This window comes from Elephantulus edwardii, unplaced genomic scaffold, assembly GCF_000299155.1.
Source record: "Elephantulus edwardii isolate Elephantulus edwardi_28Jun2011 unplaced genomic scaffold, EleEdw1.0 scaffold00384, whole genome shotgun sequence".
Lineage (NCBI taxonomy): Eukaryota > Metazoa > Chordata > Mammalia > Macroscelidea > Macroscelididae > Elephantulus > Elephantulus edwardii.
Genome location: NW_006400134.1, coordinates 1187047 through 1201957, shown reverse-complemented (window position 1 = coordinate 1201957; position 14911 = coordinate 1187047). Strand labels below are relative to the sequence as shown.

The 14911-nt window shown below is 41.5% G+C and overlaps 1 protein-coding gene and 1 pseudogene across 1 annotated transcript in view; one reads left to right on the top strand and one right to left on the bottom strand.

Annotated features, from left to right (window-relative positions):
* Positions 1-3856: 3856 nt before the first annotated feature.
* The window catches only part of OTUD7B (OTU domain containing 7B), a 76560-nt gene continuing 65505 nt past the window's right edge, over positions 3857-14911 (bottom strand). The window contains exons 7-12 of the mRNA XM_006902226.1: positions 10344-10456; positions 9627-9754; positions 8724-8873; positions 7735-7849; positions 6844-6928; positions 3857-5761 (exon numbers count right to left, since the gene is read on the bottom strand). Coding sequence (XP_006902288.1) covers positions 4553-5761; positions 6844-6928; positions 7735-7849; positions 8724-8873; positions 9627-9754; positions 10344-10456 — 1800 coding nt within the window. The 3' untranslated portion in view covers positions 3857-4552. The remainder of the gene's footprint in view (positions 5762-6843; positions 6929-7734; positions 7850-8723; positions 8874-9626; positions 9755-10343; positions 10457-14911) is intronic.
* On the top strand, positions 12664-13405 carry LOC102856994 (annotated as a pseudogene).

Sequence of the window (14911 nt, the reverse complement as noted above, 5' to 3'; positions counted from 1 at the left end):
AAATTGGGTGATTTGGATCAGCCTCCAACAGGGAGGCAAAAGGAGACGGCAGCTGAAGGTTAAGAAACAGGATTGCCTCTCTTCTCCGAAGACACGCCCACTAACTGGGGCTTTACGGATGAAAATAAGGGTGGAGAGACAAGAAACTGTATCAGAATTTTCCATCTTCAGAATCCTGGTCTGGTTGCAAGTTTGTGCCAGGAGTGAAGGCTGCTAGGAGGGGTAGCTGGAGGAGGGAGGTGGAGCTCAGTGATTCACTGCATGAGTCACTGATCCAGTTATAAACACAGAAAGAGGCCAAGGTCCTCCCCATCCTTACTCCTCTCAGCTACTGTCCACCAGCTTCCGTTACCGCCCTCTCTCAGTGAAGGTTGGTGGCAAGAACGAAGTCTATATGGGGACATTATAATAAATAATATGCTAATCAACTTAAGTATAGGGGCAAAATACCCTTTTATTTGCAGACTGGATATCTGCAAAGTATGAGAAAGAGTGTGTGACTCACTGAATCAGCAGTTGAAGGGCTTGGAGAGAAAGAGAAAATGAGAAAAATTGGGAGTTGTAGCTGATTTCAGGTCAGGAAGAAGGTTTCAAGACTGCCTTCCCACCTGCGGTTGGACATCTGGGAGACTCTTTAGAGAAAGAGCAGAGTCCAGAAGTGCTTAAGTAACTCAGGACAATCATCTCTAAGTGCTCCTTTTCTAGGAAAAGAAAAAACAAAACAAAACCCCAGTGCTTGGAACGTTGGACATGTGGCTGTTTACAAAGGAGAGAACCAGCTTCATTCTTTGGGTCTCAGAATCATTCCCCAAATGTACAACTCCAAGTCATTGCTCATTTTTGTTACTGGTCTGAGCTAATTTAGTTTCTTAAAAACAAACTGAGTCAGCAAGAGAGAGGGTACTTCTCTTCCAAGCCTAACACATTGCTGAGTTCACCACCACCCTACTTCATAGAGATTGGATAAAATTTTTTAAAAACCTTTATTTGGTTGATTGAAGCAGTATAAAAGAAAAAGATCTCTTTTGGTTAAATCTTGCAACTCAATGAAATCAACAAGGTTGGGCTAAGGGAATAACCTGGACGTCCATCCTACTACCAGTTCCTTTCTTGCTTTGCTGGTGGTGGAGAAATAGAAAGCGGAGAGGCTAGCAGTCTTGATCAAAAAGGGGGAAATTAAGACGCCTGGAAATGTCCCCACCTCCTTACAGTCCATCATTAGGGACTCAGACGCCCTTGATTAGAAAGAACTAAGTGCACTTATTTAAACCTGAATTTAGCACTCCCTTATCTAGAGTTAGGGAATCCACCTCCCCCTTTCCTAAGGGGTTTCTGCCCATTTTGAGTTATGCCATATATCCCTCTTTCCCTTCTCCTCAACACAGTAATTGCCTAGGCTTGCAAAATATCACAAGAAGTCTGTCTTAATTCCTCAGGCATTGTTTCTTAACTCCTCCCCACCTCCACTCCCCCAAAAATAATAAAGCAAAATAAAACTCCACTCCTTCCCCATAGAACAGTATCATTCATTTCAATGCCTCAAGAAATAGTTACCTTCCTAAATAAAAAAAATTTTCTTAAAAAAAACCCCAACACAAAAACCAATCTAAGGGGTGTCTAAAGTCCTATTTTACCATACTCCTAGAGTACACAGAATTGTAACTTTTTAAAGAGGGCAAAAGGAATTGGGACTATTTTATAAATAAAAATAAACATGATACAATGTTTCTGTTTTTGTTCATTAAACAAAAATATCAACTACAATCTAGTAACAGATCAAATCCAAACACAGCAGTGCAGAGAACACAAAAATTTCCTGGTCTTATTTTCTGGGAGATTTTCCCTGATGTGTTTCCATTCCTATTGGTCCAGGTCAGAATCCTATGTTATAGAGGCCTAAAGGCAAGCCAGGCAGAGTCCACCATCTTCGAGGTGTGCGTTTGAGCCTCCTGTTGTGTGTATGTTGGGGCTGAGGATGGTGGTAAGTCTCATCAGTGTTCTTACTCTAGAAACAGGGCTAGGACCAGGGTGAGGAAAGCAAAGCTGTGAGCACAAAATTTAGGGAACACCAAAACATCAAGTAAAATACTGTTTGAATGCAATACTTTTAAACAAATCAAATCAAATGAAAAAAGAATTACACGACAATGCCAAAATGTTAAATGCAGGATTCAACTCCACACTTGCTTTGATCAGCCTCATTTTTCTTGCATGTTTCTGGTTCTTTCAGATCTTACCTTTTAATTTTTTTCCCCATGGATTTTCCTCCCCTTCTTTTTGCATTATTTCTTAAAATACTGTATTAAAGTAGTACTTATTTTGATTACTGAGCTTTTTGGTGTCTTTACATTTTGGGAAAGATGTCTGCTTCTGTAAAAATTCACCCTGGAAACTATGGGATAGTGTGAATGAACTAGACAGCAAAAAGACTTTACTGTTAGTCTCAGCTTTACCCAGAAACAGACTTCCCCTTTGGGACCTATCTCTTTATCTCACTACATCCTTACAACTTTATGTCCACAAAAGCATTAAGACTTAATAGCCACAGGAAATAATTACATCAATAGACTATTTGATCTGGAAAGTGACTTTCAAGTGTATTGAGGAGAAAGAAACCTTTCCCAACTGCAATTCCAATAAAAAGTGTACTCTTGGCTAGTGTTACCAAGGAGAAAACAGGATAAAACCTTTTTTGAATGGAGAAAAGGAACACACACATATAAGAGTACCCTCTCTACTCCAATCTACCCTCAGCCCCATGTGCCTTAGGTCATATGTATTAATTACATTCCAGGGGATGATTTATGAGTACATACTTCAAGAGAAATCTAAATACAGAAAAATAGCCCCAATTAACACTGTGGACATTTAAGTACACTTATTCCTCTTCTTAGTAAGCACTCAGGAGTGTATACAATTGCATAGTTAATTTTTTCCCCAGAAAAATAGAGAATATAAAAAAAAAAAAAAAAGGAAAATTGGCCCAGGATAAGTCCTCTGGTTTAAAGCTCCTAGAAATGGCTCTGGTCAGAGTAGAGGCTGCCCAGATTTGTGCTTTGTGCAAAATGCAAAGGAGGTTCCTCTACTGTGTCCATATCCCGACTCCTACCCACTGAGCAAAACGGCTGGGTCAGGGACAAGGAGAAATCCAAAGACAGATCAGCTCATTGGGAGTAATCCGCGGTCTGTGGTTATAGTTCACTAAAATATATTTCTCTAACTACCTTTTTATAAATTGAACCTAACCCAAATCCCATGGTTCAATATCAGTCTTAATATCAAAAATATCTCTTCTTACAAAGTATTTTTTATTATTTTAATAAACTAACCACAGATTAAGGTCAGCTATGGCTTAACAAAAGAAGCCGGGATGTTAAATTCATTCTCCAAAAGTAGAGAGGAAGAAGAAACAACTTAAATAGGGGGAGGGGGGAAAAGGTCATTTAAAAAATGTTTTTGCTTGACAGAATGTTTTTGTTGTTGTCTTTTCTTTTTAAAAAATTAGCCCACAAATTAAGTTTTTTTCCTACAGAAAAGCAGCAGCAGCAGATGGTAGTGCTCTATTTAAATTTTTGGTTTTGTTTGAAACAGTCTGGCCAAATGTCTGTCCTTTCCCCCACCCCTCCTAAAGCGCAATTATACCCCCCCATGGATGGTTATTGCTAAGTAGTTTTGTGTTGCTGTTGTTTTTAAAGTCACCTACGCATTAATTTACCTGGAGAAAAATCAAAACATACAGCTTGTCTTCTCATCCCTTCCCCAAAGGGATTTTTTTTTTAAATGGAAGAAATCAATCAACCAACCAAACCAACAAATCACAACCTTCTTAACTTAGCTGAACCCAGCCCTCAAGAAAAGATGAGGAAAAGGTGAGTAGCAATCAGCAAATCATCTCAAACTACAACAGATGATAGCCGCCTTTAAGAAGGAAATAAAACCTTAGAGGAAACGTTTTAAGTTCCTCTCCCTCCCAACTCAAGGAAGTGTGATTTAAACTACCCTCCCTTGCCTGAAAACCACCCATGAGCAGACATGACTGCTCTGTCCTTTTAGAGCCTCCAGGGAAACAAATCCAATCCTTATTTCTACCTTGGTCCTAATCAATAGCAAATTTGTCCAATATCCCAGATTTCCTGCATATTCTCAATACCACCATGTGTTTTTTTCCACCCTAAACAAACTTTGGTCTGTTTTTCCTTTATTGACTGAGAATCTCCTTCACCTGTTCCTTCTAGACTTATGCCCACCTCCCAACCCACACACCAAACTTCCTCTGGTAATTTCCTTCAGGTTCAGAGGGTTGCATTCCCCCTCTGTAGCTCCTTCATGTCATCAAGTCAAGCTCTGCAAAGAGAGAGAGAGTACAGACCCTTATGGCATCGTCCAGCCGTTACCTGCTCTTGCCAGCCTGGGAGCACTCCAGAGCACACACACTTAAAAGTTTCCAGCCAGGCTCCTTCAAACATTACTGTGTTTGCCCCATCAACATGGGGCTCGGTCTTGAGCCGATCTGTTACACTTAATTTGCTTTGCCCTCCAAGGCTGCACCCAATCAGAACCTGTGCACCAGCAGTTCCCCACCCGGCTCCCGTTCCCTTCTCCTCAGTTCTTCCCTGTAGCAGTAGGAACAGAAGTTGTTTGTCTCAGGATGTCCATAGAAGCTGCAGTTCAGTTGTTTGCATTTGGTCTGAGTTGGCGGAAGTCCCTGGGGACCTCCAGCCCATCCATCTGGTTCGGGGGGCTCTCTGTAGCCATTACTATAGGAATCAGCCACCCGGAAGGGAGGCTGTAGTAATACACCCCTGTGAACTCCATCCTTGGAGTGACTGCCTGGCTCCAGAGAAGGGGTGCTGTCCTGGTGTGGGAAGGGTCGCCCAGGAGGGCATTGCCTGGGGAAGGTGGCATATGGTGGTAGACCCCCCCCACACGGACCCCCTGCCAACTGCCTCCGGGGTTCCTGGCAGTGGACTCCACCCCCAGAAGGCCGAGGGATAGTAAAGCCACCCGGGTAGCCAGAAGAGAATGCCATTGCCTTGGACTCTGCTGCGGGAGCAGGCAGCAGCTCCTCCCCACCATCCGGCTCTGGCTTTTTGGCTGGAGGAGGCCCACTCCCTAACCCTCCGTTCATGATCTTCCTCTCTGCCTCCTTTTGCTTCTGTTCCGCCAAGAATCTTTCCTCAGCATCAGCAAGGTAGCGCTGGATCATCTCCTCCTGATATTGGTGGCGGTGACCCATCTTCAGGGTTCCAACAAAAATAAACTTTCCCTCTCCTTGCATTGCAATCCTCATAATGCTCAGACTTTGCATCACCTCCTGGCTATACTTGTTGCTTCCATTCCCAATAAATTCAGATGTGGGCTTCTCAGACACAGGCCCATCCCCAGCTGCCTCCTCCTTGCCACATTTCCAGCTTTTCAGTGAGTTTTTCTTCTTTTTCTCTAGTGTCTCGGTGCCACTGTTGACCCCAGATCCTGTCCCCACTCCTCCAGGCTTAGAACCCTTGCCGTGCATCAGGCCGCCCATGTTCTTCTTGAGCTTGCTGCCCAAAGTTTTGCCAAAGCTGCCGAGCTTGTTTGCCACAGAATCTGCTCTCTTCTTGTCCTTCTCTCGATCTCGCTTTGACTTGTCCTTCCGCCTGTTGCCTTCATTGCTGGCGGAACTGCTGCCAACTGATTCCTTGTCTGATTCCCCAGATTCAGGAGTGGACCGGGGCTCATCTCCAGCCGAGGCTGTGGGGGACTCAGGCTGGGCAAGTGGAGCCTGAGAGTGAAAAAGAGTGAAGACAGTTATCACATTGGTCTGGATTGGAGAAACCCCCAGGGTACTCTAACCCAACCGTCTGGCTCAGGGGGCACCTCATTTCCACTGCTATAGGAAGTATGTGTAGGAGTGGTGGTATGAATTCTGTCCTTGAAAAACCTGCCGAGCTCCAGAAAAGAACTGCTGTCCATGATGGGGAAAGACTGTCCTCATGATGAGGAAAGAATGCTCAGGAGGGAACGATCCTTACCCACCTGCAGTCACCTCTCCCAACAGCCAAGGGGAAAATGTACCTAAGATTTAAGCTTTACTTCACCCACGACAAATTGACTTCCTTCTGTAATAAGGTGATACCAAGATGAAGCCTGACCGCTCTCCTACAACAATGAACCCACCAACCCATGGCCTCTGGGTGAGGAAGCAGATGATTTCACAGACACCAGAATGTAATTTATATAAATCACCAAATTCTGTTCTAAATTGATCTCAAGCAAATCTTAATTACAGCCAACCAATTCTAGCCATTCTTCATCTCATCGGCTTGTATATATTCAGCACAGAAGCACATCAATTTGCTTTGCTCCTGTGTTCCTGTTCTACATATACTAGTGATACCCTAGAATCTGCTAGATCAAGGGACTCTTTAAATGATCCCATCACGTTCTGCCAAGAGCTCAGGACCAAGTAATGATGATGTCAAATTGATCAAAAAGTCCAAACCACCTTTCTCATTTGGTTTTCACTTGATTCTATGTGGAAGGTGTGCCATCACAATACTCAGAAATGTGCTCTTGTTCTTCAACTTTCCAGGGAGACCTCAATCAGACCACTTTTCTTAAAGACTATGTTTTAGTATCAGAAAGCAGAGCCTGGCCGAAAAGGATATGTGGAAATTGGAGCAGACTAAAGGTTAGAAAGCCAGAAAAAAGTGCCCTTTGCAATTGATTCGGCACCTTCCAGCTGTCTAACGTTGAATTCTATGCCACCACTCAGCACACATTCAGAAGGAGACCACTACCAGATCTCCTCATTCTTCATGCCACTGAAACAGGGCGGACAGGGCAGGGGTGGGCAAAGTTTACCTGAGCATCAGAAGACAGTGGAATCCACTTCACATTCATGTAGCTATGGAGCAGGTGTAGTTTGACCTCTAAAGACAGAATTACACTGCAAAAGAGAAAAAAAGAATGAGAAACTTATTGTGACCTTGTAAAAGCACAGTGGCATAAGTTAGTTGGGAGGTAGGATGCAACACATGACAGAACTCAGGACTCAGGACAGAACTACAGCTCCATTCATTACTGGTTTTATGACTTTGGGGAAGTTACTCTGATGTCTCTGAAACTCAGCTGGGGTTGACAATGGGTCAATTTGCAGGGTTGTTGTGAATATAAAATGCATAGTGTTTGGAAAGGGCTGAGCACAGTGTCTAGAAAATAGGGAATACTTAATAAGCAGAAGCCATATTATTATGCTTATTATAAATATTTAGAAAGAGCTTTTGATAATTAGATAAGGACATATTTTAAAAAGCTGTGGCAAGAGGTATAAGGAAGGCCAAACAAGGAGGGTGGGTTGTATTTTTCTTGCTATCCATTTTTAAGTTCCAGAAAAGCAAAACAGAGTAGACCATTTTGATCAACTATTTCAAATCTCTCTCACTTGGGGATTGGGATAAGTATCATTTGATGATTTTTCTTAATTTTGTGATCACTGTTTTAGAGATTCTGGGATGAAAACATTTCTTCTACTTAAGAACAAATAAAAAAAAATCTCGGGTTTCTAATTCTCACATGAAGAAAAAGCAGCTGCACAATATGAGTCCTGGTGTCCAAGCTCCCACCATCTCCCATCTTCCCAAAGCAAATGGAGCTAGGATGTCATCTCTTTGATTCAGAAAAAACAAATTCCCAGGAGACTGTGTGGAAGGGATCCTAGCTATGAAATCAATGAAAAGGCGCAGCCTGCCTCACCTGGCCAATCGGACATTGTCACTGTCATCTTTGCCCCATTCCCAGGCTTTCCCAGGGTCCACAGCAAAGTGTAAGGGCAGCAGCTTATGTTCTGCATCTGTCAGTGGGATCACAGCTGGGGAAGAAAAACACTTGTCATCAAAAAGTCTTCTCAAGGAGAAAGGAAGGCCACTGAACACAGACAGACTTCCCTAAAAAAGAGGCAAAAACTGTACCCTGGGTCTCAAACTATAGCCTCTTTTCAATTCTTACATTTGAATCATAACATTAAAAATCAATCTGGCTAGTTTCTCCTATGATACAGTTTTGATCACTAATCTCCACAACTCCCCACCAGTCAATGAACACTCAAGGATACCGTTGCCAATGAATGTATATTGGGGGGGGGGGAAGGATATAAAATTATTCCAACAAATACACAAAGCATCCCTTGGAAGGTCCTATGACTTGCATGAGTTCTGATGGTACAAAAAGCCCAGGCTCTCGGGCAGTTTGAATCCACCAACAGCTCAGCAGGAGAAAGATGAACAATCTCTTCCCATGAGATGTACAGTCTTGGAAACCCAATGGAGGGAGGGTCAGCTATGAGTAGGTTCCAATTCAATTGCAATGAGGGATGGTGATGTGGTGACCCTAATGCAGAAGCCCTTTACTCCAGAAGATGGAGAACAGAAGACCAGTTACTATGTTTTCTTTAAAACTTGCTTATTGGTTTTTTTAAAACCCTGGTATAAAGACAGAAATAAGAGATAAGTAACATGAAGAATGCAATCAATGCCACTGAATTGTGTATGCTGAATTAGCAAATGTTTGTTGCACATATGCTGCACTACATTAAAAACAAAACAAACCCTGATGTGTCTTATAGATTACTACTAGGCTTACATGTTGTTTCCTTCTTTCCTCCTGAATTCTCGCTCATTTAAATTTTTCCAAGTGAAAATAAAGCAGACCAAAAGACACCAAATACACAGACACAAACTCAGTACCTTGTTCCTTGGCGTTCTCCTTCTGCTCCATGGACACAAGTGCAGAGAAGTGGGCCTGATCGTAGGCCAGGACCAGAGGAGAGCGGTGGCATTGGTTGGCTGGGACCTCCAAAGGTAGATAGATGCCCCCAAAAGGAATGGGGGCAAATGCTACAGGAAAACATGAAGATTATTATTAAGGCTATGCTCCTTCTCTAGTCAATAATCTTCTACCCTACTCTTCCAATTAAGCCTTTCTTTTCACTCCCAATTTCAGGGAAATAATCCTTTCCTATGAAGCCTTGCCAATTGACTCTCTTTTATTTTTAATAACTTGATAATTCTGTATTATCCTAATTTATATCTTGATTGTATTCTTTTCCTCCTAAGGGTACATATAGAAGAGCTCTGGTAGCCTAGTGGTAAGAAGCCATACTGCAATCCCAAAGACAAGTGGCTTGAATCCACCAGCTGCTCCATGAAAGAAGGATGGACAATCCCTTTCCATGCAATTTACTGCCTCTGAAAAAATGCTGGAGGGTCAGCTATGGGTCAGTTCCTACTTAATGGCACACAACAACAAACAGCAACAAGGGTCTATACAAGTTTCCTAGGGAAACCCTGGTGGTTAAATTATTAAAGTGACTTGCTGCTAACCAAAAGGTTCTAAGTTTGAATCCATTAGTCACTCTGTGGGAGAATGAGGTGGCACTGTCCTTCCATAAAGATATAACCTTGGAAAGCCTGTAGGGAAATTCTACTTTGACCTCTAAGGTCTCTAGGAGTCAGAACTGACTTGAGAGCCATGGATAGGGCTTTGTTTATATAGCCTCTTCACTGTCCTCCTCCCAATGCTAAGCCCAAAGCTCTGCAAGTAGGAGGTGTTTAAGGTGAAGTGATGCCTGACCTGCCCAATTCACTCACCTTCCCCTCCGGAGTCCCGCAACATGGTGTCTGCCACAACGACTATCGGCCTCCTGAGCACATGGGCAAGGACAAAAACATGGAACTCCTCTAGGCTCTCATACACAGGCTCCTCTGAACTCTCCACCCTAGAATGGAGGAGTAGAGTAGAAAGTGATCACTCAGGACCAATGTTGGAACTTACTTGCTGAAGAAATTTGGTCATTTATCCTGTCATTTCAAAATGCTGTAATTTTTAATTCCTTAGCATAGCACATGAGAAACCTCAGCATGCCACACAAAAATATGGACTTGCAACCTCATCTTTCATTGTGCTCCAAGAACCAACAATAATGAACTATTTGTAGGTCCTAGAACACGCCATGATATACCAGTCTTTGTTATACTCTGATGGAATCAGTCTATAAGGAGTTGAGCTGCTAAACCAAAGGCTAAAGCTCACTGGTGGTTGGAATATACCAGCAGCTCTATAGGAGAGAGGTGAACAATCCCTTCTCATGTGACTTACAACCTTCAAAACCCAATGTAGGGTCTCTTATGAGTTGCTTCCAATTCGATGGCAATGAGAGTGGGAGACGGAGAAATGCCTTTGCTCCTCTCTTTCTTTCAGAATTCTCTTAGCGTAGTGCTCTCTACACACTGAACTCTGGGAGCTCCCACAGCCCAGGGAGGGACTCAAAGGAAATGAATTATTTCCTACCCTGCCCCCATACTTACCCACCACAGTTGGCTCCATTAGTACCTAGATGCATGCGGGGCTCACTTGAGGCAAGCTTGATCAGCTCATTCCATTCTTTCTGCCATTCTTCCTCTGTGTATACCAGCCCCGACTGTATCAAAGGCAGGGGGTATAAAGCAATTAGAGTTCCAGTCAGGTTCCAAAAGGTAATATCCATTCAAATTCAAGTTACCACACTCCTATTTTCTTAATACAGTACTTGGTTTATAATTTGTGTCAAAAAAGTCAAAGCTCTTCTCTCATTTCTAGTTAATAGATATAAAATAGTCTGTGACCTCATTCACACTCCTTTATCTTCCATTCTTTCCCAATCCACTGCACTCTATTTGTTTCCTCTCCTCACTCCCTACCACTTTACCTAACTGATTCTAGTAGAGGACACCAATGATCTTCTAGGGATTTGCCAAATCCAGTGAATTCTTAGGCCTCATGTTCCTAACCTCTATACAGCATGTAGTATCATTAAACCTCTTCTTTAAACTTTCTTTGCCTTCAAATTATACATTATTTTCTTCTACTTATGTCTGTTCTAGAAATATTGGTGGAAAAGAAATTATTTTAGCCTTGTTTCCATCTAGTTGATGTTATCTACTATCATTATCTAGTCTAATACCCTCTTCATGTTCATGACTCCAAAGTTCTTCTCTAGCAACCCATGCTTCCTCTTAATTTCTAAATTCTCATATCTAGCTACCTATCACAATGATACCTGCCATTGCTACCTCAAATTTTATGCAGTCAAAGCAGAATTCCAATGTCTTCTAGAACCCAATCCTTCCTATACTTCTATTTAGTGAATTATGTCAATTATCCAGCTAAATCTACACCTTTCTGTCCTCTACTCTGTATCTGGATCCCTTTAACCATGAAATACGAAGCATAAATTACTATAATGACTCTTAACTGGCTTTACTATCTTTAGTCATGCATTCTTGTGATTAATTTTCTTCAATGCTACCAGAATGATTTTTCTAAAATAAAAAACTGATGGGTTCATTGATAAAAATCCTTCTGGAGAATCCTCACTGCTTATAAATATATAAATATAAAAATATATATATATATCAACTGCCTTAAGCATAGTACATATTCCTACCCTCAACCAATCTCAATTTCCTGCAGTTCTTTGAATTGCTGTTTAATTCCTCTAAGCTTTTGTCTGGGTTACTGCATCCCTTAGATCAGGCCCCTAACTATCCACCTGGTGAGTGATTTTTAAAAAAAAATCTTTTAGACCCAAACTCAAGGATCGTCTCATCAATGAATGAAGCCTTTCTTAAATATGCTAGGTAAAGCCCTCCCTCCCCAACTGACAAATAGGCTTCTATCACAAAAGTCATACATACTGCTGTTATAATTATGTATTTATATGAAAGCCTTATATGACTGTTGCTGTTAGTTACTTTTGACTGGACCCCAACTCATCATGAATCCATGCGTCTTCCATTGAGTTTTCACTGCACTACATCGGGTTTTTAAATCTGTGATCTTTTGGAAGCAGATCACCAGGCTTTACAAGGCTTTACTTCTAAGGGTAGGTTGGGTAGATTTGAACCACCAACCTACTGATTAGTGAATGTTTAACCATTTGCACTACCCAGGTATTCCACATCTCTAGTATCCTGAAAATACTGTAGCCACCATGTTTTGTGCAATATTACCAGGGCCTGTTATGTGATTAGTAGTTGGTATATGGATGCTGACTGCAACTGTACTTTTCATTAAAGAAAAGAGAGTAGTGACACAAAGATTTTAAAATATCATATTAGCTTTAAGTTGTACATGATTTGAGAGGCTTGGCTTACATTGGCATTAAAATGACTTGTTATTGCTTGGACATATACTGATGGAGTAGAAAGAATCATACCAAAAACTCGAGGGTAACATGTTTTAACTGATGAAGAAATTTAACTAGGTTAAAGAACTACCGTGAGCACATTTAATAATTAAAAAATGAAAAAGTTATTATCCACTGTAAAACGCTAGTCTAAATATTTTTTATAAAATTAAAAATGGCCCTACGGAGCTCTGGTGGCCTAGTGGCAAGAAGCTGCACTGCAATTCCAGAGGTTCGCAGTTCAAATCTACCAGATGCTCTGCTGGAGAAGGAGAGGCAATCTCCTCCTGTACCGGTCAGATCCAATTTGATGGTACACACACACACACAAAATAATGAAATTAAAATAAAAAAAAAAATTGAAAATGGTCCTGCTGTTATTCTGTCCTATGTGGCTGTTCTATGTATAACAGTGGTGTTATATTGCCGTCCTCTCCCACATAAACATGAGCCACCAACCCATGGAAGATTCGATGGATATGGACATGAGCCTGCTGCGGCCCCAAAACTACCTTTTAGGTTGTGAACTGAAAGCTGACAAAGATTATCTATCACTTTAAGGTGGATAATGATGAAAATGAGCACCAGTTATCTTTAAGAACAGTCAGTTTAGGGGCTGGCGCACAGGATGAATTGCACATTGTTGAAGCAGAGGCAATGAATTATGGGTGAAGCCAAATTAAAGTAACACTGGCAACTTTGAAAATGTCTGTACAGCCAACGGTTTCACTTGGGGGCTTTGAAATACCACCACCTGTCGTCTTACGAGTGAAGTGTGGCTCAGGGCCTGTGCATGTAAGTGGACAACACTTAGTAGCTGTGGAGGAAGATGCAGAGTCAGACGATGAAGAAGAGGGGGATGTGAAACTCTAAGTATATCAGGAAAGAGATCTGCCCTGCAGGTGGAAAAAAAAGTTCCACAGAAAAAAAGTGAAACTTGCCTCTGATGAGGATGATGATGATGAGTTTGATGATGATAAGGCTGAAGAAAAATCACCAGTGAAGAAATCTATACAGGATACTCCAGCCAAAAATGCACAAAAATCAAACCAGAATGGAAAAGATTCAAAACTATCAACTCCACGATCAAAAGGACAAGAATCTTTCAAAAAAAAGGAAAAAACTCCCAAAACTCCAAAAGGACCTAGTTCTGTAGAAGACATTCAAGCAAAAATGCAAGCAAGTATAGAAAAAGCACACTGAACAGTCCTGGGCTTAAACCCAAAGATGGGGAGAGAAAAAGGTGAGACAAATACAGTAGATACTGAGTATCATCAACAATCCAGACTGAAGTCTTCTACTTTAATCTTATCCCCTCTCCTGATTTGCCACCCAACACACCCCTGTGCAGGCTGGAAGCAATCTTTATTCTTGATTTCCTAGGCACTTTCTATTGGCTGCTGTGATTCAAGGAACCATACTCTGTTTTTCACTTGTGCATTGACCTCACCTTTTTGAACATGTTTTATAAACTTTGTATCTCCCTAGCTCTTCAATAAATATTTGAATTAAAAAAAATTTAAAAATGAAAAGAACAGTGCATAGGGTTTATGTAGGATGTGCCCACAAGGCACAGTACAGAAGAAAGATGAGTAGTCTTCTCCTGTAAAGACTTACAGCTTCACAGACCCGATGGAGTGTTGTTGTTGTTGACTGCTATCAAGCTGCATGACTCACAGCAACCCTATGAACAAAAGGCCTGAAGCCTTTGTATAACTATCATCGTTTCTCAAAGTTCAGAGTTTCCAGGGGCATGTTATTTAGGTAGTGGATGCCACTCCTGTTTCCAACGATGGAGGGTAGTCAGGGTCAAATTTAACTCCAGATCAGTGGGTTTTGTTTTATTTTGGCCTCTTGATGCAGACATCCAGGACTGTCTCCCCTTCACCCCTCCTGGCTTCCTGTTTCTATACACACAAAGCCACTAGGTGGCACCCTTCTAGCCTGAAAATATTTCCATTGAGCTTTACCATCTCTTTAAGGAAAATAAATAAAAAAGGAGTCTGGGATATGAAAGCCAGTTTGGGAACAATGAAGAACAATTAGTAGTCAGAAAATAGGAGGTTCGTGATAAAAATGAAGCTGGAGGTAAAAGAACAGAATTTTGTACAATGATTTATTCATTGCAAATACCTTTTCTAAAAAACACAAACACGTGGACCTCACCTGATGGCCTACACAAGAATCAGATTGATTATATCTGTGGAAAGAATCATTGGAGAAGCTCAATACAATCTAAGAAAACCAGGCCAGGTGCTGATTGTGGAACAGACCATCAACTACTCATGTGCAAGTTCAAAGTGATGCTAAAGAAAATGAAAACAAATCAAATAACTAAAATATGACCTTGAGTCTATCCCACCTGAATTTAAAAACTATGTCAAGAACAACTTTGAGGCACTGAATACTAATGAACAAAGACCAGATAAGCTGGCTGTGGGATGATATCAAGGATCTATATCATCCACCAAGAAAGTAAAAGGTCATTACAGGGCAGGAAGAAAAGACCAAAATGGATGTCAGAGAGACTCTGAATATTTTATTAGAATTCCAAGAAGCCAAAACAAAGGGAAGAAATGAGGAAATTAAAGACTCGAACAGAAGATTTCAAAGGGCAGCTTGTGAAGAAAAACGTAAGTTTTTGGGGAGCTCTTGTGGCCTAGTGGTAAGGAGCTGCAACTACAATCCCAGAGGCGTACGGTTCGAATC